At 44.4% G+C, this 26,688-nt stretch overlaps 2 protein-coding genes across 2 annotated transcripts in view; one reads left to right on the forward strand and one right to left on the reverse strand.

Moving 5' to 3' along the window:
- Positions 1–3,759, forward strand: part of LOC146181319 (cytochrome P450 3A11-like) — a 44,270-nt gene extending 40,511 nt beyond the window's left edge. Inside the window, exon 14 of the mRNA XM_084577876.1 lies at positions 3,620–3,759. Within this exon, the coding sequence (XP_084434002.1) occupies positions 3,620–3,703 (84 nt within the window). The 3' untranslated portion in view covers positions 3,704–3,759. The remainder of the gene's footprint in view (positions 1–3,619) is intronic.
- A 3,250-nt stretch (positions 3,760–7,009) lies between these two features.
- Positions 7,010–26,688, reverse strand: part of LOC146181320 (uncharacterized) — a 43,618-nt gene continuing 23,939 nt past the window's right edge. Inside the window, exons 2-3 of the mRNA XM_084575762.1 lie at positions 10,002–10,010; positions 7,010–7,201 (exon numbers count right to left, since the gene is read on the reverse strand). Coding sequence (XP_084431888.1) covers positions 7,010–7,201; positions 10,002–10,010 — 201 coding nt within the window. The remainder of the gene's footprint in view (positions 7,202–10,001; positions 10,011–26,688) is intronic.

Genomic DNA, 26,688 nt, shown 5'->3' on the forward strand with positions numbered 1-26,688 from the left:
ACACGTGAGATGGAACTTGTGGCTAGTACTAGTGGGGAAACGTCGTCTGATATTGTACCAGGTGGCTGTAATAATGTGGGGACTTCGTTAAAAGATGGGTATTCTCGTGATTGTTGTGGACGAGTATCAAGAGGACTAAGTAAGACGGATGCTGAAAAGGCGGAAAACGCTCGGCATGAGACAGCTAGATTGATGAAGCCAAGGCGGGATGCCGAAGTATGAGCATTAGAAGTGATGCAATGAGTGTGCTCTCCAACGTTCCTACTCTTAAAGCGGAGCTTAAGCGTCCTCTTTGTATTTTGCCTCTTTTCCGCGAATCAGTTTTTATATTTTGACGGGCAATAACTCACTTATGCTTCTTAGATGAAATTGCCATGATGCTTGCCCACAATGCAGTTACGACACTTCTTGCGTTAAAATTTGCGGCCTGGCAATATATTTGGCATGAAAAATATTATAGGCCGCTTCTTAAAACACCGCACCACGCAGCATATAGAAGCAGACATAGTACAACAGGCATCAGAGGCATTTCAAAATAGTTTACAGGAAACAAAAAAAAAATTCACAGTTATCCGCGGACACCTCAACAGAGCCATAAGTAAAAGGAGGAAGGTGGGAGAGAATATACTCAGGATATGTTAAAACTCAAATATCTGAAAACAAACTTTTATCGCGTTTTATACTAAGTAAAATTGCAATCGCATCTTTAAGAGCCTAAGAATTGACGCGTTTGAATTGTGGTGCTGGTGGAGACTCTTGAGATTTCCTTGGACGGCCAGAAGATCAAATCAGTCGATATTGTCGACCATAAACCCTGAATGCTCAATAGAGGGTCAAATTCTAAAGTTAAAGCTCAGCTACTTTGGTCATCTGATGAGAAGAGAGGAGTCGCTGGAGAAAGATTTGATGTTGGGAAAGGTTGAGGGTTACCGGAGAAGGGGTAGGCAGCGAACGCGATGGTTACATGGCATCATCGAGGCGCTGCAGATGAAGTTATGTAATGTTAGGAAGGTAGTGAGAGACCGGAAAGAGTGGCGTGATATGGTCCATAGGGTCACGAAGAGTCGGACACGACTGAATGACTGAACTGAACTGAACACCAGATATGCGCAGAAAGCACACCACAGCGTACGTACTCCTTGCCGCCTTTCTGTTCTTGCCAGGTGCGTGGCGCTAGATGCCCGACGTATCTGATTCACTTGAAAAAGAAGGCTGAAATGTAAGCTCTAGCTGTCGCTATCGACGTCTTGCACTGACTTTGGCAGTGAAAAGGTGTTATCTTCGAAGAACGAAAGCTACGGATTTGCGCCAGGCGCGTGGAGTTTAAAATGTGTTTACGGACCTGCAATATAGCTCGGCACCGACAATCGTGGTATAAAGATAATGCGGATAACCCAGAAGCACTTTTGGAGTCTGCTTACAGTATACTGTCACGTGGTGGTGACAAGGTCGATGACACAAATGAAGAGTTAATGATCGCACTGAAGAAACTCTTTATTTGGCTGACTTGCGCCCGCAAGAGAACTAAGCAACTCGGCGGCGGCGATAGCAACAACCGTGCTCGTCGGTGGTCGAACAAAGAATGCCCGTCGCACTCGTCAACGCTCAATTTAAAGGCTGCTCAGAACAATCTAGATAACGTCGCAACTGCTACAAGCACATGCTGGAAAATTGAAGAAAGACATGCGAGTGGCCAGAATCTTCGGGGCAGATCTCGGTGCATCTTGCGCTACAAAGAAACTGATAAAGATGCGACTCGGGACATCGAGCATTAACAAACAAAGAATACAGAACTGATACGCGTTCCAGAATCAGAGTGATAAGACCGCTTGCCGGCGGCTGTTAAACAACAAATACAGTTTTGAAGGCTTCGCGGCAATACAGAGCATCGGTGTCTTCCCAACGCGTTTTTAAAGAGGACATGTATCTTTGTGGCGCACCACCGCTGTGCCCCAGTGATTATGGCGCTCGACTGCTGTGCCCTTGGATGCGGGATCGAATCCCTACCTCGGCAGTGGCAGCGTTTTGATGGAGGAGAAAATCTAGACTTCCGTGTCCTGTCCGATGTCAGCGTGGGTTAAAAAACCCCAGGTAGTCGAAATTTTCACAGCAGTCCACTACGGCGTTTATCATAGCTTGAGTTTCTTTGGGACAATAAACCGCATAAATTACAAACGATCATTGTGGCGTTTTTGTAAGTTGCCATGATATTATCGCCATGTCAGGCCTATTTGCCGCAGTTATCTTTGGCATCAGTGGCTAAGATGAACATAGATAAGAGGTTAAAATCTAGTGGTGCTGCATGATAACTATTTATATGCAAAAGTTTATGGCATCCGATATAGTTTTAATGCAGCTGCTGCTAACAGGCAAACATGGGTCGACAGTACAAAACGTTCCTAAACTTTAAATGTATGTCTCCTGCGAACAATCTGCGTCCTTTGTATATCGACAACGTATCTGGCTTGCAGTGTATTAGGGAAATTGGCCAGAATTGTGTGATAATTATTTGTTTATTTATTGTGCGCCTCAAATGCTCCTATATAGACATGAGGGCAAAACGCAATTCCCAAAATTAAACTGAAATTAAACACATTTTTGAAAGCGTAATTTCGATAGAGTTTTTCAAATAGGCGGTACTGGAGCGTGCGGCTTCGACAGGCAGGCCATTCCAGTCTACAGATGTCTGGCCAAAAAAAGAGAGTGCAGGTGCGCAGTGGCATGTGCGCGAGGGGGTAAACGACTTTGGGGTGGTTAGTGCGAAGGGAGACATGGGGAGCTGGTTTTAAATCTGCTAGAGATATTTGATAATATTTGTGGGACAGGATCGGTCTGAGGTCAGGAAGGATGGCTCTTGGCTTCACGAGTCACACTAGAACGATATGAGTAATCTGAGTGGATGAATCTCACTGCGCGGTTGTGGACAGATTCAACTGCTTTAGTCAGATGATAAGTGTGAGGGACCCAAACTGCACATGCATATTCAAGATTAGAACGAACCAGTGTTACATTTTCGAGAGGTTTAATAGACGAAGAGGCTAAGGGCAAACTACGGCGTAAGTAAAACAGGGCACGATGAACTTCGTTAGTCATAGCTTTGCAGGCCACGAGCCGCGGCCTTGCATGCAAAAGCTCTACAAGATTCGCATGATATACCTTGTGCAGCACCAACACTCAGGAATTCGCATTTCTCCAGTACAGATTCTGCAGTGCTCTTGGAAGTTTTTTTGATGTCTGAAAGTAGTAAACGTGTAGAAGCAACAAACAAAAAGTGCTCACTCTGGACATCCTGGAAGAGAGCACAGGGTAAATTAAGATACCAAAATTAAGTATGCCGTTACTCTCAAAAAGCGCACACACCAGTCACCAAATTAAACTCTGTTACACTACTTTCATTTTCAAGCAGAATATAATTTTAGCAAAGTGTTTATTCTATTCGTAGATGGCGATAGTTGTAAAAGATGATTTCGAAGTATTGACCAGCGACGTTTTGCGGATTACAAATCCTTGCTTCAACGTAGAGCACATATGCCACTTAGCATAGAAAAGGGTTAAAGCATGCAGAGAAATATTTATGTCCGCCTTTTCTGACTGCCTTTGTTTTTTTTAATAATCGCAGGCTGACTTGAAGCTGCAGACACAAGCCGTGCTGGTTGTGCCTAAAGACGGCGTGTGGGTTCGTCTTGAAACGTTGCAACGGTAAAGCTGCTGTCAGCACACTTGAAGATAGTAAAGAGCAGAAAAAATGTTTTGTTGCAGTTTTGTCGATGTGTCTCATTTTTATGCAACCAACATCAGTGAGCACTGCATGCTTATGCACGGACTCATGCAATGAACTAAGCAAGTCTCACGTCATGCGTGGACCTTAGGAATAAGCACTAAATTACTTTAGTAAATTTCTCTCGCATAAAGTTAAACAGATGGGTAAGTGTTGAGCTGGGCTTGGTGGGTTTAGCTAAAAGCGCGGCTTAGAAATGTTTACAATCCATGGCAGCACTTTGAATCGTGATACCAGGGGAAAACATTAGTAAAGTTAAGTGCAGCGTTTTCAATCTGGCCAGTCCTGGTAGAAGTCGAATAACTAAACCTCCTTTGCTTCGATATGCGTTCCAATGTTGTCAAGCCGCCGAGAATGTGTTATAATGAAAATCGCTGAACACTCCTAATTTTTTCGTTATTCAGTTTTGGCCACGGAGAAGTTGTTGTTTGATCAGTGGAGGCGAGTCTACGTCCAGACAACTGCTTACAAACATGTGCTGTGATAGCTCTATCCGCAGAACTACTTCACTTTAATCTACAGCAAGGTTATAACAACTTAGAACAGGCACGAAATGGACACAGTGGGAAACACCCATTGAAGAAGAAGCATAAAGCACAGACTCAAACGGGACAGCTACGCCCCATCGACACTGGGATCAAAAAGAGGCTATTATCGACTCAACATATATTAAGAGATAACAAAGTAGTTTAATTTCACGGAGCTTTTAATTATAAGAAAAAAAAAAGCGAAAATGTTTTCTGGCGAAAGACAATGATGGCCCGAACACAGCGCACAGACCAAGAACATAGGACCCACACAGGGAACAAAAGGAGCAACCAGTAAGAGTGGAGAACCTACATATTGAGCTGCCTGCCGGCTTAATGTGGTAACATCTCAGGCCACGCTTTCCTAATGCAGCCGAACACGGCCATCAGGCTTTGCGGGCAGCCATCTTGTGCCCCAGCTTTTATGAGAGGTAGGAGGAAACTTTAGTCGTATTACCTAGATAGACAGCTTACTAGTTGCTTGAAGGATTGCAACCTTGTAACTAACCCGACAAGTACATCTCTTAAGGGGGAGTATCGTATACTGACGCATTGTTTCATTTTATTATAACCGGCGACAAACGCTAGATAACGTTTATAGAAATGTGTTCGCTGCACGTGAGCACCCTACCAACGTGTAGCAAACTTTGGATTATGTAGAATTTCGCGCCGACTTGCAGATTGCTTTGTAATACTGGTTATTTACGTTGTAAAGTTCTGAGTTATGTGTCATTGCATAACCACTATAATTTGTGAGTTAATTCATGGCTATCGGTAATGTTTGCACAATATCTGCCCATCCGGTATGTTAGCTGTAGAGTGCGTCATGCTACATTGCATAACCCTAAGCATCGTGAGTGATAATTATGAGCATTATGATTACCGCGCTTGAGGACTTCATACCTTACAGCACGCTACATTATAACGTGCTGAATTATGCTATGTTGCAATATGAATACGTGTTATGATTCATGATATGAAAGAGTCATGCAGTACAAGGTCACAAGACGCTACTTTTCATCGCTCATGACTATCATAACCTCTTACATGCGCTATGACAACGTACGCCGCGTTGTGACAAAACATGAATTTCATGCCATAAATGGTCAACAACGGTAGACAGCATCAATTGGTGCTGATTAGGCATGCACTGCTAGTAAAATCAGGTTCGTCGTGTTCTTCCCTAATTCCGCACCTCTTCGAGGTGATCGTCGATTCCGCCGGCGAAGTGTAGTTCACACACAGTGAGACGAAGGACAACGAACTTTCGGTAACCCACTAAATAACTTTATGTAACAGTAAAGACAAAGACAGAAAGCTGTTTACAAAGGACAGAGAGGTGAGTAGAGTCGACTAAAGAGACTTACTCACGCATTCGACCTTGAGTATGGGCTCATTTGGCTCCTTGTTCCGCTATAATTTAAGCAGGATGAAAGCTGGCATTCAAGTTGGTACTACTGCCCTGCACTCTAAAAAATGTGTGTGAAATTACAGATATTTTAAAGAAAATTTCTGTACTAGTACAGAGAAAATTTGTTCTACTTCACTGACGGAAATAAGTTACCGAAAAATACAGTAATTTTTTTTTTTTTTTTGCAGTCTAAACCTTGAATCTAAGGCAAACAACTCGATACATTTTTGCCATCTGTTCTATTTTCTACCGCAAACTTACTTTTGCTTGAATAGTAGGTAAACTCTGAATAGAAAGCGAAATGGTATGACAACACCGAAGGCGCTGTTCGATGATCGGCTGCGCAACAATTTCGATTCGAAAGAAGATAACTAGTGGTGACACATTAAGGTTAGTTTTTGGTTGGCTCCCTGCTACAGTGGCATCTGTTAGCATTTTTCCACTTCCATCTTTTCGGTGGCTAGACAACGGCTGTTGCGAGGACAACCTTATGGGTGCCATCGAGTATTGCCAGCGCCGAGAGATATTCTTGAGATGTAGTTGGCCCGGCTTTCACCTTAATTGAAGAAATTGGCGCTTAGCGCAATTTTATTGTTCTTACAGGCAGAAAATGTGAAATTAAAGCGAGTAAAAAAAGATATATTTTTATCATTATTTTCACTACCACAAAAAAAACGGAAATAAAAACAAAACACCGTATAACAGAACATGTTTGTCATTTTACAAAAATATTCTATCAGTTGTAAACGGAAAAAAGGGTAAAATCACAGAAAAATTAAAAAAACAGAAAACATAGCAGAACAGAAAATTTCTGGCAGGACAGCTGCCAGAAAATTTCTGTATTTTTCAATAAAAAAAATTTACAGTGTGTGGCTAAATCATCTGTAAAGGTGTTCGCAGTCGTTGGTTTTCTCGCATGCCATACAGTGCAAAATTTTGTCCCTTTCAAGTCAAGGAACTCAAGTATCAAATGAGGTTTGTTATTGCCTCATGTTGTATCGCGTACACTGCTGGATGACATCGTTACTTTTAATATATGTCATAGAATTTATAACACTGACAGGCCACGACAATATATCCTCAAAGGTGTGACGGAAAATAGCTTGAGCTTCAGCAACCTATTTGTCGGCACAGATATGCCATTTTACATGCGGATCGGTCACTGTGCACAAGACACGAGACTCGTGGACTCCGCCCCGCTATTCGAGCGGACGACGACGCCGGCTTTGAATGGCGGCTTGAGGAGACACTGCGCGACAATGTGACCGCTGAAGCATAGGGGCACGTCGCATGTCAGGCGCTGCCTCCACTTTCGCTGGTCAGGTCCTGGGAGGCCAGCTTGTCTACATCCACCTCCTCTACCGCAAGGCCTTCTCCACGCTCACGTAGCAACGATGGATCATCCGCGGCCTGATCCTTGTCGGCAAGGCCATCGCACTCGAGATTCAGGCGCGTCATGAGGAGCTCCAAGTCTAGGGATTTTTCCTGCGTGCAAATAACAAACTTCCACCTTCGCTCGCTGCCATTGCAGGGTTCGATTAGGGATGGACACGCCACTGCACATATCAGTCATTCACGGTTAAGGAAACTGTGAAAAACATTTTATTAAGGCATGCGAACCCGCACGAACGATCGATATTACGTCACTCAAGTCCACAGCCCAAATGCTTTAAAGTTGGTTAAGATCACCACCTATATAGGCCATAAACACGATGCTGTGTTCCCCCAGAACCACGGCGTACCTCCAACGCACGCCGACGAGAAAGAAATAATAAACAAAAATGCAAAGCCCCACTCTAACCAAGCTATATGAACGTGCCAGAGCAGCCGGGGTAACGTGAATGCGAGGGTCCTGGCAGACTGATTCTGATATCGCCCGGCCATATGAAGGAGAGGCCCCAATTGGCAGCTCCCGCCGAACGTAATGTCAGGCACCCTAGATCCAGTTAGTGCTCGGCCATGTGAGCTGCCAACTACCGCATACCAGCGCGATCCTCTTGCTTTTCGCTCACTAAACCGGTGGCGGCGGGCGGCCACCGATGCCGGATCTTCGGCGAATTGAGCCTTTACCGCTATGACGTTAAACCAGGTCAAGTCAGCGCCCCTGCTCTCTCACCGCGCTCTGTCCCACACCTGTAATGTGAGCGCGAACAATGAGAGGGCGTACCCTGATGGTCTTCTTCACGTCAGTAGCCAGGAACCGCTAAGAACTTGAGGTGAGGTGTTGTCCAAATAGATCGAGCAGTCGCAGCGAGGATTTTGTTCTAATGATTGGAATAAATAGGCTCACTCAGAGCTTTAGATCATGCTCGAACACGCACAAAGACCACTACTACGGAGTATATAGTATATCACCTTGTGTATGAAATAAAAGAAAGCTGCTCGGTACTGCGTGACGAAGAAATACATCTCTATCATATTGTAACCAGATACATAACTACCGCTGCAACTAAAATCCAACACGGGAGCTGTGTGTGTAGTGGGCTCGGCAACTGAGCCAGAGTTATACGGGCACAAACACGGCAGCGTTTTTTTCTCCACAAAAAGGAAAAATTTAGAGCGGCTCAATGCTTAATTTTAGACCATATTTTGAGCGATAACTTTGTTGGTATTAAGACACAGGGGTAGTTTCGATGTTATTATTATTTATTTCGTTCATTATACTGATTGCGAACAGTATCTAGATCACTGTAGTAAACTTTCACGGTTGCATATGGCAATTTTTACCTACACCAGCTACGCCTAGTGCAGCAAAAATCCAGATATCAACATGGTGGTGTAGTGGTTATGGGCTAGACTTTAATGGCCAAAGATGCGAGATCAAATCTTGACAGTGCCGGCTACTTTTCGACGGAGACGAAAGAAAAGGCGCCCATGTGCTGTGCGATGTCAGTGCACGTTAAAAACACAGGTGGTCGAAATTTTCGGAGTTCTTCCCTTCAGCGTCTCTCATAGCCTGAGTGGCTTTGGGACGTTAAACCCCAGAAACCAAACCAAACCAATCAGCTATATAGTCAGTTGGCAGGCCGGTTTCTTTTCATCCTTCAGTCGCAACAACAACGCGGCTGCTATGCCCGCAAACTCACCACGATACCACACCTCCGGCACACCCTCTATGCCGACGACATAACGTTGTGGACCACCCACGGCAGTGATGGCGACATAGAAGGCACACTACAAAGCGCCGCCACATTAACACAAGAACACGCACGAAGCATCGGACTCTCATGCTCCCCAGAGAAGTCCAAGCTCCTCATCCTCCGCCCCACCACCCGTAACCCTCCCAGCGCCCCCATAACCATTGCTTTGGATGATCGCCCCATTACGGAGGTGGACACTCTCCGGGTCCTGGGGCTTCATATCCAAAGCAACGGTAGAAACAGCCTCACAATAAAGAACTCAAGCGGGTGACAGGTGCGATCTCGCACCTCATCCGCAGAGTTTCGGGCCACCATAAGGGCATGAGGGAGCACGGTCTATGTCGTCTCATTCATGCCTTTATCCTCAGCCGATTCTTATACACGCTCCCTTACCTCAGACTTTGAGGTGACGAGATCTCCACTTTGGACGCGATGCTTCGTACCACGTTCAAAACCGCCCTCCACCTACCCCTCAACACTTCAACAGAGAAATTACTTCAGCTGGGTCTCCACAATACTGTTGTGGAGCTTGTGGAGGCCCACAGACAGACCCAGTATATCCGATTGACACAGACTGCCACCAGACGTCACATCCTCAAAACTCTCGATGTTCACATCCCAGCTAACGACCCCACACTCCTCTCCATCCTACGCGCTATCCACTCCAACCTTCCTGTCAAACCCCTTCCCCGAAACTCCCATCCACAACACCACGAGCCCCGCCGCCGAGCCCGGGCAAAGGCGCTCCACAAATATTACGGCTCCGAGACGGATGCCGTATGGGTGGACGCCGCATGCTCGGACGATGAGGCGGCGGCAGCCGCGGTGAACAATACCCTTCAGTCCATTGCAACTCTCCCCCTCTCCTCTGTTACCTCCTCAGAAGTGGCCGAGGAGGCAGCGATCGCCCTTGCAATTGCCCACACGGAAGCTAGATATATACTAACAGACTCAAAAACTGCACTACTAAATTTCGCACGTGGACGAGTTCATGTTTCTGCTTTTTGCATACTGACCTCGCCCACTGCCAACCCGCCCCGCCACGTAGCGCTTAACTGGGTGCCTGCGCACTCGGGGAACCCTGGCAACGAGGCCGCCAACAGCTTAGCCCGAAATCTAATACGCCGGGCACAGGCGGTCCCCACGTCGGAGTTCTCCCGGGAGCGCATGCACACGTTTAAAGAGATGACTCAGGCCTACCGGGTCGAGAGACAGATCTACCCCCCACCTCACTCCTCCCTCAGCAATCACCACCAAGCACTATGGCGCCGCCTCCAGACGCGAACCCTCCCATTCCCTTACATTAGGTCCCGTTACCACCCCACTCTTACCTACCCCTCCTGCACCCTTTGCAACCACCCCACTGCCACCCTCGCCCGCATTCTATTCCAATGCCCGGAGGATCCTCCCCCGCGGGGTCTGGAGCACTTAGCCACCTGGGAGGAATGGGAGACCCTGCTACGCTCTGAGGACCCGGTCCGGCAAAAGACCGCTACAGACCGAGCTGCCGACGTCATGAACCGTAGGAACATGAACGTTTCAGCGTAGCGGGGCCGTGCAGGGGCCCAGGGGCCTGCGTGCCCCGAACTCCTCTGTTAAAATAAATGTTTTTTACTTCTACTACTGCTATGCTTTAATGTTATTACAAGTTAAAGATCTCCGGGTGGCCGAAGTTACTCAGTCCTCCACTAATGCAGCTCTTTCACTCTAATTTCACTTCGTTCCTCATTTCCCTTATGGCTTGGTTCAGGCGTCTGATCAGAAGTGCACGTGTGAAAGTGGCGGATCCTTTCCTTTGCGCCACACTAAACACGGCGTTCGTATAAAGGCTTCCTAGACTACCCTCTTGACTCCTCTCGACCGCAGCTGGCGCGCGGCATACGTCACTGCCCTCGTCATTTTTCCTCTTCATAGCAGCTGGCACGCAATTCGGTTGCAACCAAAAAAAGCTGATTCGTTTACAGAAGGGAAAGGAGCGGTAACTGTCCCACTGGTTTTCTGTGGACACCTCAACCGCGCCGTAACGGAAGGGAGGAAGACGGGAGTGAAAGTGGATAGAGAGAAAGAGGAGCCGTAGTGGAGGGCTACGGAGTAATTTCGACCACCTGGGGATCTTTAACGTGCGCTGACATCTCACAGCACACGACGCCTCTTCGTTTCGCCTCCATGAAACGCAGCCGTCTGTTGCAACCAAGGTCGCGTGACAACCGCTACTGCTGTGCGACGAATACGCGTGGTTACCATGGCGACCGCAGTATGCTTACGATTTGAGGGATAACGCGCCCTTGTGGCAAGTGATCAGTGTAGCTAACGCTCTAAAGAAGTCTGTGTGCATTGCGATAACCATGCATGTTAACCATAGTCGAAATTATTCCGCAGCCCTCTAATGCCACCTGTTTATCATTCAGCTCCCTCCCTTCCTTAGCGGCACATTCATGTGTCAGCCGAGAAGATACACGTAGAGCTCTTGATTCCCCTAACTAATTTTACAACTGCTGGTCCCCGCCACAGTGGTGCAGTGATTAAGATGCCCGACTACTGTGTCGTTATACCCGGGTTCGATCGCGATCGTCGGCGGTTGCGTTTCTTTGGAGGCGAAACGGAGAGGGGCCCGTGTGCTGTGCGACGTCAGCGCACGTTAAATATCCCCAGGTGGCCTAAATTACTCCGTAGGCCTCCACTACGGCTCCTCTTTCCCTTTTTCCAGTTTCACTCCCATCATCCTCCCTTCCCTTAGAGCGCGGGTCAGGTGTGGCTGTAGGAAGACGGAAAAGAAAATGCACGGGCCTGCTACTGGCTCTGTAGCTGAGCCACCTCCGCTGCTTCGTGCGGACAGAAGAGATGGGCAACCTCAACCGTCTAGTTGGTCTGGCCCTACGGAGCTGGGACAGGAGAGTCACCGCCGCTTGCAGCGGGGGCTAGCCTGCGACAGAATTTTTCTGTTGTAGGCCGTCATTGCACCCGCCACCGCTTCGGTGGTGGACGACGGCTGTTGTTGTGGCGCGCGTCTTTATCTCCCTCTTCTTTTTAATTTTTCTCTATTTTCTCTTCTGTTTGCACGAGGCAGCGGAGGTGACTCAGCTACAGAGCCAGTAGTAGACCCGTGTATTTTCTTTTCCTTCTTCCTACAGCCACAACAACAATAGAAGAAAAAATAGAGAAGAAAAAAAAGAAGAGGAAGACGCGCGCCGCAACAACAGCCGTTATCCACCACCGAAGTAGTGGAGGGTGCAATGACAGCCTACAACAGATAAAAATCGGTGGCGTACTAGCCCCCGCCGCAAGCGGCGGTGTCCTACCATCCCAGCCCCGTAGTACCAGGAACAGCCACCCTTCACCACCTCCGCGGGTCCGGTGTTCACAGAAAAAGTGTGACAGAGACTGCGCCTTTCTTGTGCACCAATTATTATTATTATTGAACTGCTGGTCATTGTGAACATTATCCGGCTGCGCTGGAGGGCGAACGCTACAAAGTAGGCACCGTAACGGTCACGTGCTTTTTTGGGCGTTAAAGAAGGGCCTCTCGTGGCATAAGCGCCCCTGCTGGAGAGGAAGAAGGGGGGACGAAGCACGAGGTTGCGCATATAGCAGTACTCATATCAGTCAAAACGCACGCTGTATAACACTACACTTCATACGTGGCCTTGGGAGGAGGATAGGTGAACCACGTGATCATTGAACAATAAAACATGAAGGGTAGACGGAGGGTCAGATTGAGGGGGATATTGGAAACTTTATCCTTTCCTAGGTTGTTGTTGTTGTGGCTGTAGGAAGAAGGAAAAGAAAATGCACGGGCCTGATACTGGACCTGTAGCTGAGCCACCTCCGCTGCCTCGTGCAGACAGAAGAGAAAATAAGAAAATAGAGAAGAAAGAAAAGAGGGAAAGAAAGACACCTGCCGCAACAATAGCCGTCGTCCAGCACCGAAACGGTGGAGGGTGCAATGACGGCCTACAACAGTTAAAAATTATGTGGCAGGTTAGGTAGGTAAAAACATTTAATGCCAATGACATGAATAGCGGGGGCGAAGCCCCCTACATGGCACTTGGGTGCTCCCTCACTGTGCGGAGGGCACCCTTACAAAGCGAAGGATAGTCCTTGGAGCGCTATCCTTCTCATAGCACTGAAGATGATCCGGCGCTGGTCTTGAGCAGAAGTGGTGTTCAGTAGAGTTTCCCAGTAAGACTCCGCCACGGTCGGTGATGGGGGATGAGGGAAGGTGGGGCATGTGAGGAGGGTGTGCAGGAAATCTCCTGGTTTGCCGCTAAGTTTGCATGAGGAGGGAAATTGGTCTGGGTATCTGGCATGTAGAAGTATGGGGTATGGAGCAGTGCAAGTTTGTAGTCGTCGCCAGTGTGCAGCCTGCGCTATGGTAAGGGCCGGGGCTGGGGGTGCGTATTCTCTTCCTTTGTCCCGGTAATATGAGAGAATATCGCGGAAGGAGTGTGTAGGAAATCTGGTTTGCCGCTAAGTTTGCATGAGGAGGGAAATTGGTCTGGGTATCTGGCATGTAGTAGTATGGGGTATGGAGCAGTGCGAGTTTGTAGTCGTCGCCAGTGTGCAGCCTGCGCTATGGTAAGGGCCGGGGCTGGGGGTGCGTATTCTCTTCGTTTGTCCCGGTAATATGAGAGAATATCGCGGAAGGAGAGCAGACGCTTCTCGGCCTGTAGAAGGGGCTCATCTCCTCCTGCCCGGAATGTGAGACCGCTAGAGAATGAGCTTCTTCGTTGCCAGGGAGGCCGGCATGTGCTGGCGTCCAGATTAGGGTTACAGGGTGCCGGGGCTGCCAGAAGCGTAGTAAGCGAGCAGCGGTGCGAGATATGCAGCCATTGGCATAGTTGAGAATGGCAGATTTGGAGTCAGAGATAATTATGTTGGCAGATGTAGAGGTCAGAGCAAGCGCGATGGCTGCCTCTTCTGCCTCTATGGCCGAATTGGTGATGATTGAGCTGGAGGTTAGAAGTTTTGCTTGATTGTTGGCTACCGCCAGGGCCATACGGTGGCCTGACGTATATTCCGCTGCGTCCACATAGACCACCGCATGGTCCTCGCTATACTGTTTGTGGAGGGCCCGAGCCCTTGCTATTCTGCGGTTCCTATCTCGCTCAGGGTGCATGTTCTTGGGGAGGGGGTATATTGAGGTTAGAGCGGAAGATAGAAGAAAGGGGGACGCCCTTGGTAGTGTGTGTTTAGGTTTAATTTGGATAATAGAGCGCGGCCAGCCTCTGAGTTCGATAGACGGTATATTTGTGCCGTAAAGGTGGCTTCTGTAATTTCCTCAAAGGTGTTGTGGACACCGAGTTTGAGAAGCCGATCGTTGGATGTGCTGGGGGGAAGGCGTAGAGCCATCTTCGTGCAACTCCGCAGGAGCGCATTTACCCGGTCTCTCTCCTTCTGTCGGAGGGGTAGGTATGGAAGGGCATATACGGTGCGGCTTATGATGTAACCCTGGGTGAGGCGAAGGGTGTTTCGCTCGCGTAGGTCAGCCCGGCGGTTCGCTATGCGGCGAATCAGTCGGGTGGCCTGTTGAGCGTGTGTTTGGAGAGCCTTTATGACTTCTCCGTGCGCGCCATGGGAGTGGAGCATTAGCCCTAGCACTCGGATTTTGGATACTAGTGGGATGGAATGGGTACCTAGTGTGAGGGAGATGGGAGGATTGACGTTGTCCTGTTGCTTGGGGCGGTAGAGAAAGAGCTCTGATTTTGAAGGGGAGCAGGTCAGGCCATGCTCCCGTACGTATGTGTCGATGGTAGTTAGTGCCAATTGTAGGTGCTCTTCTATTTCGGCGTCACTGCCGTGGTTTGTCCCGACAGTGATGTCGTCGGCGCAGAGGCTGAAATGGATGTCGGGGATTTGAGCTAGTTTTTGGGGTAGGTGAAGAAGTGCTATATTGAATAAAATAGGGGATAGGACGGCACCCTGGGGCGTACCTCGTGCTCCCAGCGTGATGCTTGGAAGGCGGTGGTCGCCGAAGGTAAGTGTGGCTGTGCGGTGGCTGAGGAAATCTCGGATGTAGTTGTACATCCTTGCGCCGACTCCTAGGGTTCTAGCCCCCGCCGCAAGCGGCGGTGACCTACTTGTCCCAGCCCCATCAGGGGAGTTCACTACATTTCCTAGGGGAAACTTTTATTTCTTGTATTTTGCTGACATATACCACATGTTGTGGGCCTGCCAGCAAAATACAAAAATAAAAGTTATAAGACAGCCAACTAAGGAGGGTAGGGAGGCGACCCTGTCCAGCTCAAACCTGGAGGTCCAGCGTGCCCTGGTCCTGAGAGCTCGGGCAGCTGCGGCGGCCAATCAGTTCAGTTCAGGCGTTCAGTCGTGTCCGACTCTTCGTGACCCTATAGACCATGTCACGCCACGCTTTCCGGTCTCTCACTATCTTCTTAACATCACATAGCTTCATCTGCAATGCCTCGAGAATGCCATCTAACCATCGCGTTCGCTGCCTACCCCTTCTCCGGCGACCCTCAACCTTTCCCAACATCAAATCTTTCTCCAGCGACTCCTCTCTTCTCATCAGATGACCAAAGTAGCTGAGCTTTAACTTTAGAATTTGACCCTGCGGCGGCCAATAGCGTCCCGGAATAGGGTCTGCCACTCAGCTCCACAGCCATACGCACCTCCCTTCGCAAATCATTTCACTGTAAATAAATATTTTTTCCTCCTTCCTTGTGGGAAAATCGATACCGAAAAAATTTTGATATGAGTAACAGTTCACAAAATGCAATGTGCGAGTACACACCAACGCTTCCTCAGGGAGTTGCCTGTAGCGGCGCCCAGCGAAGGAAAAAAATATATTCTTTCGATACAATGAATATAGCGGCTCGTATGGCTATCGATGCATTGTATAAGGCGGCGAGTTTCAAGACAACTGAAGTTATTGGCATATTTAACCCTTCCCCTTAGGCTGTATCGCCAAACTGAATAAAACTAGAGTAGTATAGTCACCTACTTAATTTAATATATTCACAGGAATTCAAAAAATTGAATCGATATCAATTAAGGGACAGATATCGCCAGTTATTATCGATTTGAAAGGAGAAATGCGGCTGTAAAATAAAGCCAGCAGTATTCACTTCTGTCTTTAATGTACTTCAATGAGGACTGATTTCTTTAATCCCTACATTAACCTGTGCAGGGAGCGTTTTTTCTGAGCCATGCATCTATATTTTGCCAGCGAATATACTATGCTAAGCCGGTACAGAGACCTTTATCAATATATCGGAAGGCGGTAAAATAAAGTCAGCAGTATTCACTTCTGTCTTTAATGTACTTCAATGAGGACTGATTTTTTTAATCCCTACATTAACCTGTGCAGGGAGCGTTTTTTCTGAGCCATGCATCTATATTTTGCCAGCGAATATACTATGCTAATCCGGTACAGAGACCTTTATCAATATATCGGAAGGCGGTAAAATAAAGTCAGCAGTATTCACTTCTGTCTTTAATGTACTTCAATGAGGACTGATTTCTTTAATCCCTACATTAACCTGTGCAGGGAGCGTTTTTTCTGAGCCATGCATCTATATTTTGCCAGCGAATATACTATGCTAAGCCGCTACAGAGACCTTTATCAATATATCGGAAGGCGGTAAAATAAAGTCAGCAGTATTCACTTCTGTCTTTAATGTACTTCAATGAGGACTGATTTCTTTAATCCCTACATTAACCTGTGCAGGGAGCGTTTTTTCTGAGCCATGCATCTATATTTTGCCAGCGAATATACTATGCTAATCCGGTACAGAGACCTTTATCAATATATCGGAAGGCGGTAAAATAAAGTCAGCAGTATTCACTTCTGTCTTTAATGTACTTCAATGAGGACTGATTTCTTTAATCCCTACATTAACCTGTGCAGGGAGCGTTTTTTCTGAGCCATGCATCTATATTTTGCCAGCGAATATACTATGCTAAGCCGGTACAGAGACCTTTATCAATATATCGGAAGGCGGTAAAATAAAGTCAGCAGTATTCACTTCTGTCTTTAATGTACTTCAATGAGGACTGATTTCTTTAATCCCTACATTAACCTGTGCAGGGAGCGTTTTTTCTGAGCCATGCATCTATATTTTGCCAGCGAATATACTATGCTAATCCGGTACAGAGACCTTTATCAATATATCGGAAGGCGGTAAAATAAAGTCAGCAGTATTCACTTCTGTCTTTAATGTACTTCAATGAGGACTGATTTCTTTAATCCCTACATTAACCTGTGCAGGGAGCGTTTTTTCTGAGCCATGCATCTATATTTTGCCAGCGAATATACTATGCTAATCCGGTACAGAGACCTTTATCAATATATCGGAAGGCGGTAAAATAAAGTCAGCAGTATTCACTTCTGTCTTTAATGTACTTCAATGAGGACTGATTTCTTTAATCCCTACATTAACCTGTGCAGGGAGCGTTTTTTCTGAGCCATGCATCTATATTTTGCCAGCGAATATACTATGCTAAGCCGGTACAGAGACCTTTATCAATATATCGGAAGGCGGTAAAATAAAGTCAGCAGTATTCACTTCTGTCTTTAATGTACTTCAATGAGGACTGATTTCTTTAATCCCTACATTAACCTGTGCAGGGAGCGTTTTTTCTGAGCCATGCATCTATATTTTGCCAGCGAATATACTGTGCTAAGCCGGTACAGAGCCCTTTATCAATATATCGGAAGGCGGTAAAATAAAGCCAGCAGTATTCACTTCTGTCTTTAATGTACTTCAATGAGGACTGATTTCTTTAATCACTACATTAACCTGTGCAGGGAGCGTTTTTTCTGAGCCATGCATCTATATTTTGCCAGCGAATATACTATGCTAAGCCGGTACAGAGACCTTTATCAATATATCGGAAGGCGGTAAAATAAAGTCAGCAGTATTCACTTCTGTCTTTAATGTACTTCAATGAGGACTGATTTCTTTAATCCCTACATTAACCTGTGCAGGGAGCGTTTTTTCTGAGCCATGCATCTATATTTTGCCAGCGAATATACTATGCTAAGCCGGTACAGAGACCTTTATCAATATATCGGAAGGCGGTAAAATAAAGTCAGCAGTATTCACTTCTGTCTTTAATGTACTTCAATGAGGACTGATTTCTTTAATCCCTACATTAACCTGTGCAGGGAGCGTTTTTTCTGAGCCATGCATCTATATTTTGCCAGCGAATATACTATGCTAAGCCGGTACAGAGACCTTTATCAATATATCGGAAGGCGGTAAAATAAAGCCAGCAGTATTCACTTCTGTCTTTAATGTACTTCAATGAGGACTGATTTCTTTAATCACTACATTAACCTGTGCAGGGAGCGTTTTTTCTGAGCCATGCATCTATATTTTGCCAGCGAATATACTATGCTAAGCCGGTACAGAGACCTTTATCAATATATCGGAAGGCGGTAAAATAAAGCCAGCAGTATTCACTTCTGTCTTTAATGTACTTCAATGAGGACTGATTTCTTTAATCCCTACATTAACCTGTGCAGGGAGCGTTTTTTCTGAGCCATGCATCTATATTTTGCCAGCGAATATACTATGCTAAGCCGGTACAGAGACCTTTATCAATATATCGGAAGGCGGTAAAATAAAGTCAGCAGTATTCACTTCTGTCTTTAATGTACTTCAATGAGGACTGATTTCTTTAATCACTACATTAACCTGTGCAGGGAGCGTTTTTTCTGAGCCATGCATCTATATTTTGCCAGCGAATATACTATGCTAAGCCGGTACAGAGACCTTTATCAATATATCGGAAGGCGGTAAAATAAAGCCAGCAGTATTCACTTCTGTCTTTAATGTACTTCAATGAGGACTGATTTCTTTAATCACTACATTAACCTGTGCAGGGAGCGTTTTTTCTGAGCCATGCATCTATATTTTGCCAGCGAATATACTATGCTAAGCCGGTACAGAGACCTTTATCAATATATCGGAAGGCGGTGAAATAAAGTCAGCAGTATTCACTTCTGTCTTTAATGTACTTCAATGAGGACTGATTTCTTTAATCCCTACATTAACCTGTGCAGGGAGCGTTTTTTCTGAGCCATGCATCTATATTTTGCCAGCGAATATACTATGCTAAGCCGGTACAGAGACCTTTATCAATATATCGGAAGGCGGTAAAATAAAGCCAGCAGTATTCACTTCTGTCTTTAATGTACTTCAATGAGGACTGATTTCTTTAATCACTACATTAACCTGTGCAGGGAGCGTTTTTTCTGAGCCATGCATCTATATTTTGCCAGCGAATATACTATGCTAAGCCGGTACAGAGACCTTTATCAATATATCGGAAGGCGGTAAAATAAAGTCAGCAGTATTCACTTCTGTCTTTAATGTACTTCAATGAGGACTGATTTCTTTAATCACCACATTAACCTGTGCAGGGAGCGTTTTTTCTGAGCCATGCATCTATATTTTGCCAGCGAATATACTATGCTAAGCCGGTACAGAGACCTTTATCAATATATCGGAAGGCGGTAAAATAAAGCCAGCAGTATTCACTTCTGTCTTTAATGTACTTCAATGAGGACTGATTTCTTTAATCACTACATTAACCTGTGCAGGGAGCGTTTTTTCTGAGCCATGCATCTATATTTTGCCAGCGAATATACTATGCTAAGCCGGTACAGAGACCTTTATCAATATATCGGAAGGCGGTAAAATAAAGCCAGCAGTATTCACTTCTGTCTTTAATGTACTTCAATGAGGACTGATTTCTTTAATCACTACATTAACCTGTGCAGGGAGCGTTTTTTCTGAGCCATGCATCTATATTTTGCCAGCGAATATACTATGCTAAGCCGGTACAGAGACCTTTATCAATATATCGGAAGGCGGTAAAATAAAGCCAGCAGTATTCACTTCTGTCTTTAATGTACTTCAATGAGGACTGATTTCTTTAATCACTACATCAACCTGTGCAGGGAGCGTTTTTTCTGAGCCATGCATCTATATTTTGCCAGCGAATATACTAGGCTAAGCCGGTACAGAGACCTTTATCAATATATCGGAAGGCGGTAAAATAAAGTCAGCAGTATTCAATTCTGTCTTTAATGTACTTCAATGAGGACTGATTTCTTTAATCCCTACATTAACCTGTGCAGGGAGCGTTTTTTCTGAGCCATGCATCTATATTTTGCCAGCGAATATACTATGCTAAGCCGGTACAGAGACCTTTATCAATATATCGGAAGGCGGTAAAATAAAGTCAGCAGTATTCACTTCTGTCTTTAATGTACTTCAATGAGGACTGATTTCTTTAATCCCTACATTAACCTGTGCAGGGAGCGTTTTTTCTGAGCCATGCATCTATATTTTGCCAGCGAATATACTATGCTAAGCCGGTACAGAGACCTTTATCAATATATCGGAAGGCGGTAAAATAAAGTCAGCAGTATTCACTTCTGTCTTTAATGTACTTCAATGAGGACTGATTTCTTTAATCACTACATTAACCTGTGCAGGGAGCGTTTTTTCTGAGCCATGCATCTATATTTTGCCAGCGAATATACTATGCTAAGCCGGTACAGAGACCTTTATCAACATATCGGAAGGCGGTAAAATAAAGTCAGCAGTATTCACTTCTGTCTTTAATGTACTTCAATGAGGACTGATTTCTTTAATCCCTACATTAACCTGTGCAGGGAGCGTTTTTTCTGAGCCATGCATCTATATTTTGCCAGCGAATATACTATGCTAAGCCGGTACAGAGACCTTTATCAATATATCGGAAGGCGGTAAAATAAAGCCAGCAGTATTCACTTCTGTCTTTAATGTACTTCAATGAGGACTGATTTCTTTAATCACTACATTAACCTGTGCAGGGAGCGTTTTTTCTGAGCCATGCATCTATATTTTGCCAGCGAATATACTATGCTAAGCCGGTACAGAGACCTTTATCAATATATCGGAAGGCGGTAAAATAAAGCCAGCAGTATTCACTTCTGTCTTTAATGTACTTCAATGAGGACTGATTTCTTTAATCACTACATTAACCTGTGCAGGGAGCGTTTTTTTCTGAGCCATGCATCTATATTTTGCCAGCGAATATACTATGCTAAGCCGGTACAGAGACCTTTATCAATATATCGGAAGGCGGTAAAATAAAGTCAGCAGTATTCACTTCTGTCTTTAATGTACTTCAATGAGGAGTGATTTCTTTAATCACTACATTAACCTGTGCAGGGAGCGTTTTTTCTGAGCCATGCATCTATATTTTGCCAGCGAATATACTATGCTAATCCGGTACAGAGACCTTTATCAATATATCGGAAGGCGGTAAAATAAAGTCAGCAGTATTCACTTCTGTCTTTAATGTACTTCAATGAGGACTGATTTCTTTAATCCCTACATTAACCTGTGCAGGGAGCGTTTTTTCTGAGCCATGCATCTATATTTTGCCAGCGAATATACTATGCTAAGCCGGTACAGAGACCTTTATCAATATATCGGAAGGCGGTAAAATAAAGCCAGGAGTATTCACTTCTGTCTTTAATGTACTTCAATGAGGACTGATTTCTTTAATCACTACATTAACCTGTGCAGGGAGCGTTTTTTCTGAGCCATGCATCTATATTTTGCCAGCGAATATACTATGCTAAGCCGGTACAGAGACCTTTACCAATATATCGGAAGGCGGTAAAATAAAGCCAGCAGTATTCACTTCTGTCTTTAATGTACTTCAATGAGGACTGATTTCTTTAATCCCTACATTAACCTGTGCAGGGAGCGTTTTTTCTGAGCCATGCATCTATATTTTGCCAGCGAATATACTATGCTAAGCCGGTACAGAGACCTTTATCAATATATCGGAAGGCGGTAAAATAAAGCCAGCAGTATTCACTTCTGTCTTTAATGTACTTCAATGAGGACTGATTTCTTTAATCCCTACATTAACCTGTGCAGGGAGCGTTTTTTCTGAGCCATGCATCTATATTTTGCCAGCGAATATACTATGCTAAGCCGGTACAGAGACCTTTATCAATATATCGGAAGGCGGTAAAATAAAGCCAGCAGTATTCACTTCTGTCTTTAATGTACTTCAATGAGGACTGATTTCTTTAATCCCTACATTAACCTGTGCAGGGAGCGTTTTTTCTGAGCCATGCATCTATATTTTGCCAGCGAATATACTATGCTAAGCCGGTACAGAGACCTTTATCAATATATCGGAAGGCGGTAAAATAAAGCCAGCAGTATTCACTTCTGTCTTTAATGTACTTCAATGAGGACTGATTTCTTTAATCCCTACATTAACCTGTGCAGGGAGCGTTTTTTCTGAGCCATGCATCTATATTTTGCCAGCGAATATACTATGCTAAGCCGGTACAGAGACCTTTATCAATATATCGGAAGGCGGTAAAATAAAGCCAGCAGTATTCACTTCTGTCTTTAATGTACTTCAATGAGGACTGATTTCTTTAATCACTACATTAACCTGTGCAGGGAGCGTTTTTTCTGAGTCATGCATCTATATTTTGCCAGCGAATATACTATGCTAAGCCGGTACAGAGACCTTTATCAATATATCGGAAGGCGGTAAAATAAAGCCAGCAGTATTCACTTCTGTCTTTAATGTACTTCAATGAGGACTGATTTCTTTAATCCCTACATTAACCTGTGCAGGGAGCGTTTTTTCTGAGCCATGCATCTATATTTTGCCAGCGAATATACTATGCTAAGCCGGTACAGAGACCTTTATCAATATTATCGGAAGGCGGTAAAATAAAGCCAGCAGTATTCACTTCTGTCTTTAATGTACTTCATGAGGACTGATTTCTTTAATCACTACATTAACCTGTGCAGGGAGCGTTTTTTCTGAGCCATGCATCTATATTTTGCCAGCGAATATACTATGCTAAGCCGGTACAGAGACCTTTATCAATATATCGGAAGGCGGTAAAATAAAGCCAGCAGTATTCACTTCTGTCTTTAATGTACTTCAATGAGGACTGATTTCTTTAATCCCTACATTAACCTGTGCAGGGAGCGTTTTTTCTGAGCCATGCATCTATATTTTGCCAGCGAATATACTATGCTAAGCCGGTACAGAGACCTTTATCAATATATCGGAAGGCGGTAAAATAAAGCCAGCAGTATTCACTTCTGTCTTTAATGTACTTCAATGAGGACTGATTTCTTTAATCCCTACATTAACCTGTGCAGGGAGCGTTTTTTCTGAGCCATGCATCTATATTTTGCCAGCGAATATACTATGCTAAGCCGGTACAGAGACCTTTATCAATATATCGGAAGGCGGTAAAATAAAGCCAGCAGTATTCACTTCTGTCTTTAATGTACTTCAATGAGGACTGATTTCTTTAATCCCTACATTAACCTGTGCAGGGAGCGTTTTTCTGAGCCATGCATCTATATTTTGCCAGCGAATATACTATGCTAAGCCGGTACAGAGACCTTTATCAATATATCGGAAGGCGGTAAAATAAAGCCAGCAGTATTCACTTCTGTCTTTAATGTACTTCAATGAGGACTGATTTCTTTAATCCCTACATTAACCTGTGCAGGGAGCGTTTTTTCTGAGCCATGCATCTATATTTTGCCAGCGAATATACTATGCTAAGCCGGTACAGAGACCTTTATCAATATATCGGAAGGCGGTAAAATAAAGCCAGCAGTATTCACTTCTGTCTTTAATGTACTTCAATGAGGACTGATTTCTTTAATCCCTACATTAACCTGTGCAGGGAGCGTTTTTTCTGAGCCATGCATCTATATTTTGCCAGCGAATATACTATGCTAAGCCGGTACAGAGACCTTTATCAATATATCGGAAGGCGGTAAAATAAAGCCAGCAGTATTCACTTCTGTCTTTAATGTACTTCAATGAGGACTGATTTCTTTAATCCCTACATTAACCTGTGCAGGGAGCGTTTTTTCTGAGCCATGCATCTATATTTTGCCAGCGAATATACTATGCTAAGCCGGTACAGAGACCTTTATCAATATATCGGAAGGCGGTAAAATAAAGCCAGCAGTATTCACTTCTGTCTTTAATGTACTTCAATGAGGACTGATTTCTTTAATCACTACATTAACCTGTGCAGGGAGCGTTTTTTCTGAGCCATGCATCTATATTTTGCCAGCGAATATACTATGCTAAGCCGGTACAGAGACCTTTATCAATATATCGGAAGGCGGTAAAATAAAGCCAGCAGTATTCACTTCTGTCTTTAATGTACTTCAATGAGGACTGATTTCTTTAATCCCTACATTAACCTGTGCAGGAGCGTTTTTTCTGAGCCATGCATCTATATTTTGCCAGCGAATATACTATGCTAAGCCGGTACAGAGACCTTTATCAATATATCGGAAGGCGGTAAAATAAAGCCAGCAGTATTCACTTCTGTCTTTAATGTACTTCAATGAGGACTGATTTCTTTAATCACTACATTAACCTGTGCAGGGAGCGTTTTTTCTGAGCCATGCATCTATATTTTGCCAGCGAATATACTATGCTAAGCCGGTACAGAGACCTTTATCAATATATCGGAAGGCGGTAAAATAAAGCCAGCAGTATTCACTTCTGTCTTTAATGTACTTCAATGAGGACTGATTTCTTTAATCCCTACATTAACCTGTGCAGGGAGCGTTTTTTCTGAGCCATGCATCTATATTTTGCCAGCGAATATACTATGCTAAGCCGGTACAGAGACCTTTATCAATATATCGGAAGGCGGTAAAATAAAGCCAGCAGTATTCACTTCTGTCTTTAATGTACTTCAATGAGGACTGATTTCTTTAATCACTACATTAACCTGTGCAGGGAGCGTTTTTTCTGAGCCATGCATCTATATTTTGCCAGCGAATATACTATGCTAAGCCGGTACAGAGACCTTTATCAATATATCGGAAGGCGGTAAAATAAAGCCAGCAGTATTCACTTCTGTCTTTAATGTACTTCAATGAGGACTGATTTCTTTAATCACTACATTAACCTGTGCAGGGAGCGTTTTTTCTGAGCCATGCATCTATATTTTGCAGCGAATATACTATGCTAAGCCGGTACAGAGACCTTTATCAATATATCGGAAGGCGGTAAAATAAAGCCAGCAGTATTCACTTCTGTCTTTAATGTACTTCAATGAGGACTGATTTCTTTAATCCCTACATTAACCTGTGCAGGGAGCGTTTTTTCTGAGCCATGCATCTATATTTTGCCAGCGAATATACTATGCTAAGCCGGTACAGAGACCTTTATCAATATATCGGAAGGCGGTAAAATAAAGCCAGCAGTATTCACTTCTGTCTTTAATGTACTTCAATGAGGACTGATTTCTTTAATCACTACATTAACCTGTGCAGGGAGCGTTTTTTCTGAGCCATGCATCTATATTTTGCCAGCGAATATACTATGCTAAGCCGGTACAGAGACCTTTATCAATATATCGGAAGGCGGTAGAATAAAGCCAGCAGTATTCACTTCTGTCTTTAATGTACTTCAATGAGGACTGATTTCTTTAATCCCTACATTAACCTGTGCAGGGAGCGTTTTTTCTGAGCCATGCATCTATATTTTGCCAGCGAATATACTATGCTAAGCCGGTACAGAGACCTTTATCAATATATCGGAAGGCGGTAAAATAAAGCCAGCAGTATTCACTTCTGTCTTTAATGTACTTCAATGAGGACTGATTTCTTTAATCACTACATTAACCTGTGCAGGGAGCGTTTTTTCTGAGCCATGCATCTATATTTTGTCAGCGAATATACTATGCTAAGCCGGTACAGAGACCTTTATCAATATATCGGAAGGCGGTAAAATAAAGCCAGCAGTATTCACTTCTGTCTTTAATGTACTTCAATGAGGACTGATTTCTTTAATCATTACATTAACCTGTGCAGGGAGCGTTTTTTCTGAGCCATGCATCTATATTTTGCTAGCGAATATACTATGCTAAGCCGGTACAGAGACCTTTATCAATATATCGGAAGGCGGTAAAATAAAGCCAGCAGTATTCACTTCTGTCTTTAATGTACTTCAATGAGGACTGATTTCTTTAATCCCTACATTAACCTGTGCAGGGAGCGTTTTTTCTGAGCCATGCATCTATATTTTGCCAGTGAATATACTATGCTAAGCCGGTACAGAGACCTTTATCAATATATCGGAAGGCGGTAAAATAAAGCCAGCAGTATTCACTTCTGTCTTTAATGTACTTCAATGAGGACTGATTTCTTTAATCACTACATTAACCTGTGCAGGGAGCGTTTTTTCTGAGCCATGCATCTATATTTTGCCAGCGAATATACTATGCTAAGCCGGTACAGAGACCTTTATCAATATATCGGAAGGCGGTAAAATAAAGCCAGCAGTATTCACTTCTGTCTTTAATGTACTTCAATGAGGACTGATTTCTTTAATCCCTACATTAACCTGTGCAGGGAGCGTTTTTTCTGAGCCATGCATCTATATTTTGCCAGCGAATATACTATGCTAAGCCAGTACAGAGACCTTTATCAATATATCGGAAGGCGGTAAAATAAAGCCAGCAGTATTCACTTCTGTCTTTAATGTACTTCAATGAGGACTGATTTCTTTAATCACTACATTAACCTGTGCAGGGAGCGTTTTTTCTGAGCCATGCATCTATATTTTGCCAGCGAATATACTATGCTAAGCCGGTACAGAGACCTTTATCAATATATCGGAAGGCGGTAAAATAAAGTCAGCAGTATTCACTTCTGTATTTAATGTACTTCAATGAGGACTGATTTCTTTAATCACTACATTAACCTGTGCAGGGAGCGTTTTTTCTGAGCCATGCATCTACATTTTGCCAGCGAATATACTATGCTAAGCTGGTACAGAGAC

Source organism: Amblyomma maculatum, chromosome 8, assembly GCF_055883805.1.
Source record: "Amblyomma maculatum isolate TAMU_Amacu chromosome 8, ASM5588380v1, whole genome shotgun sequence".
NCBI classification, from domain to species: Eukaryota; Metazoa; Arthropoda; class Arachnida; order Ixodida; family Ixodidae; genus Amblyomma; species Amblyomma maculatum.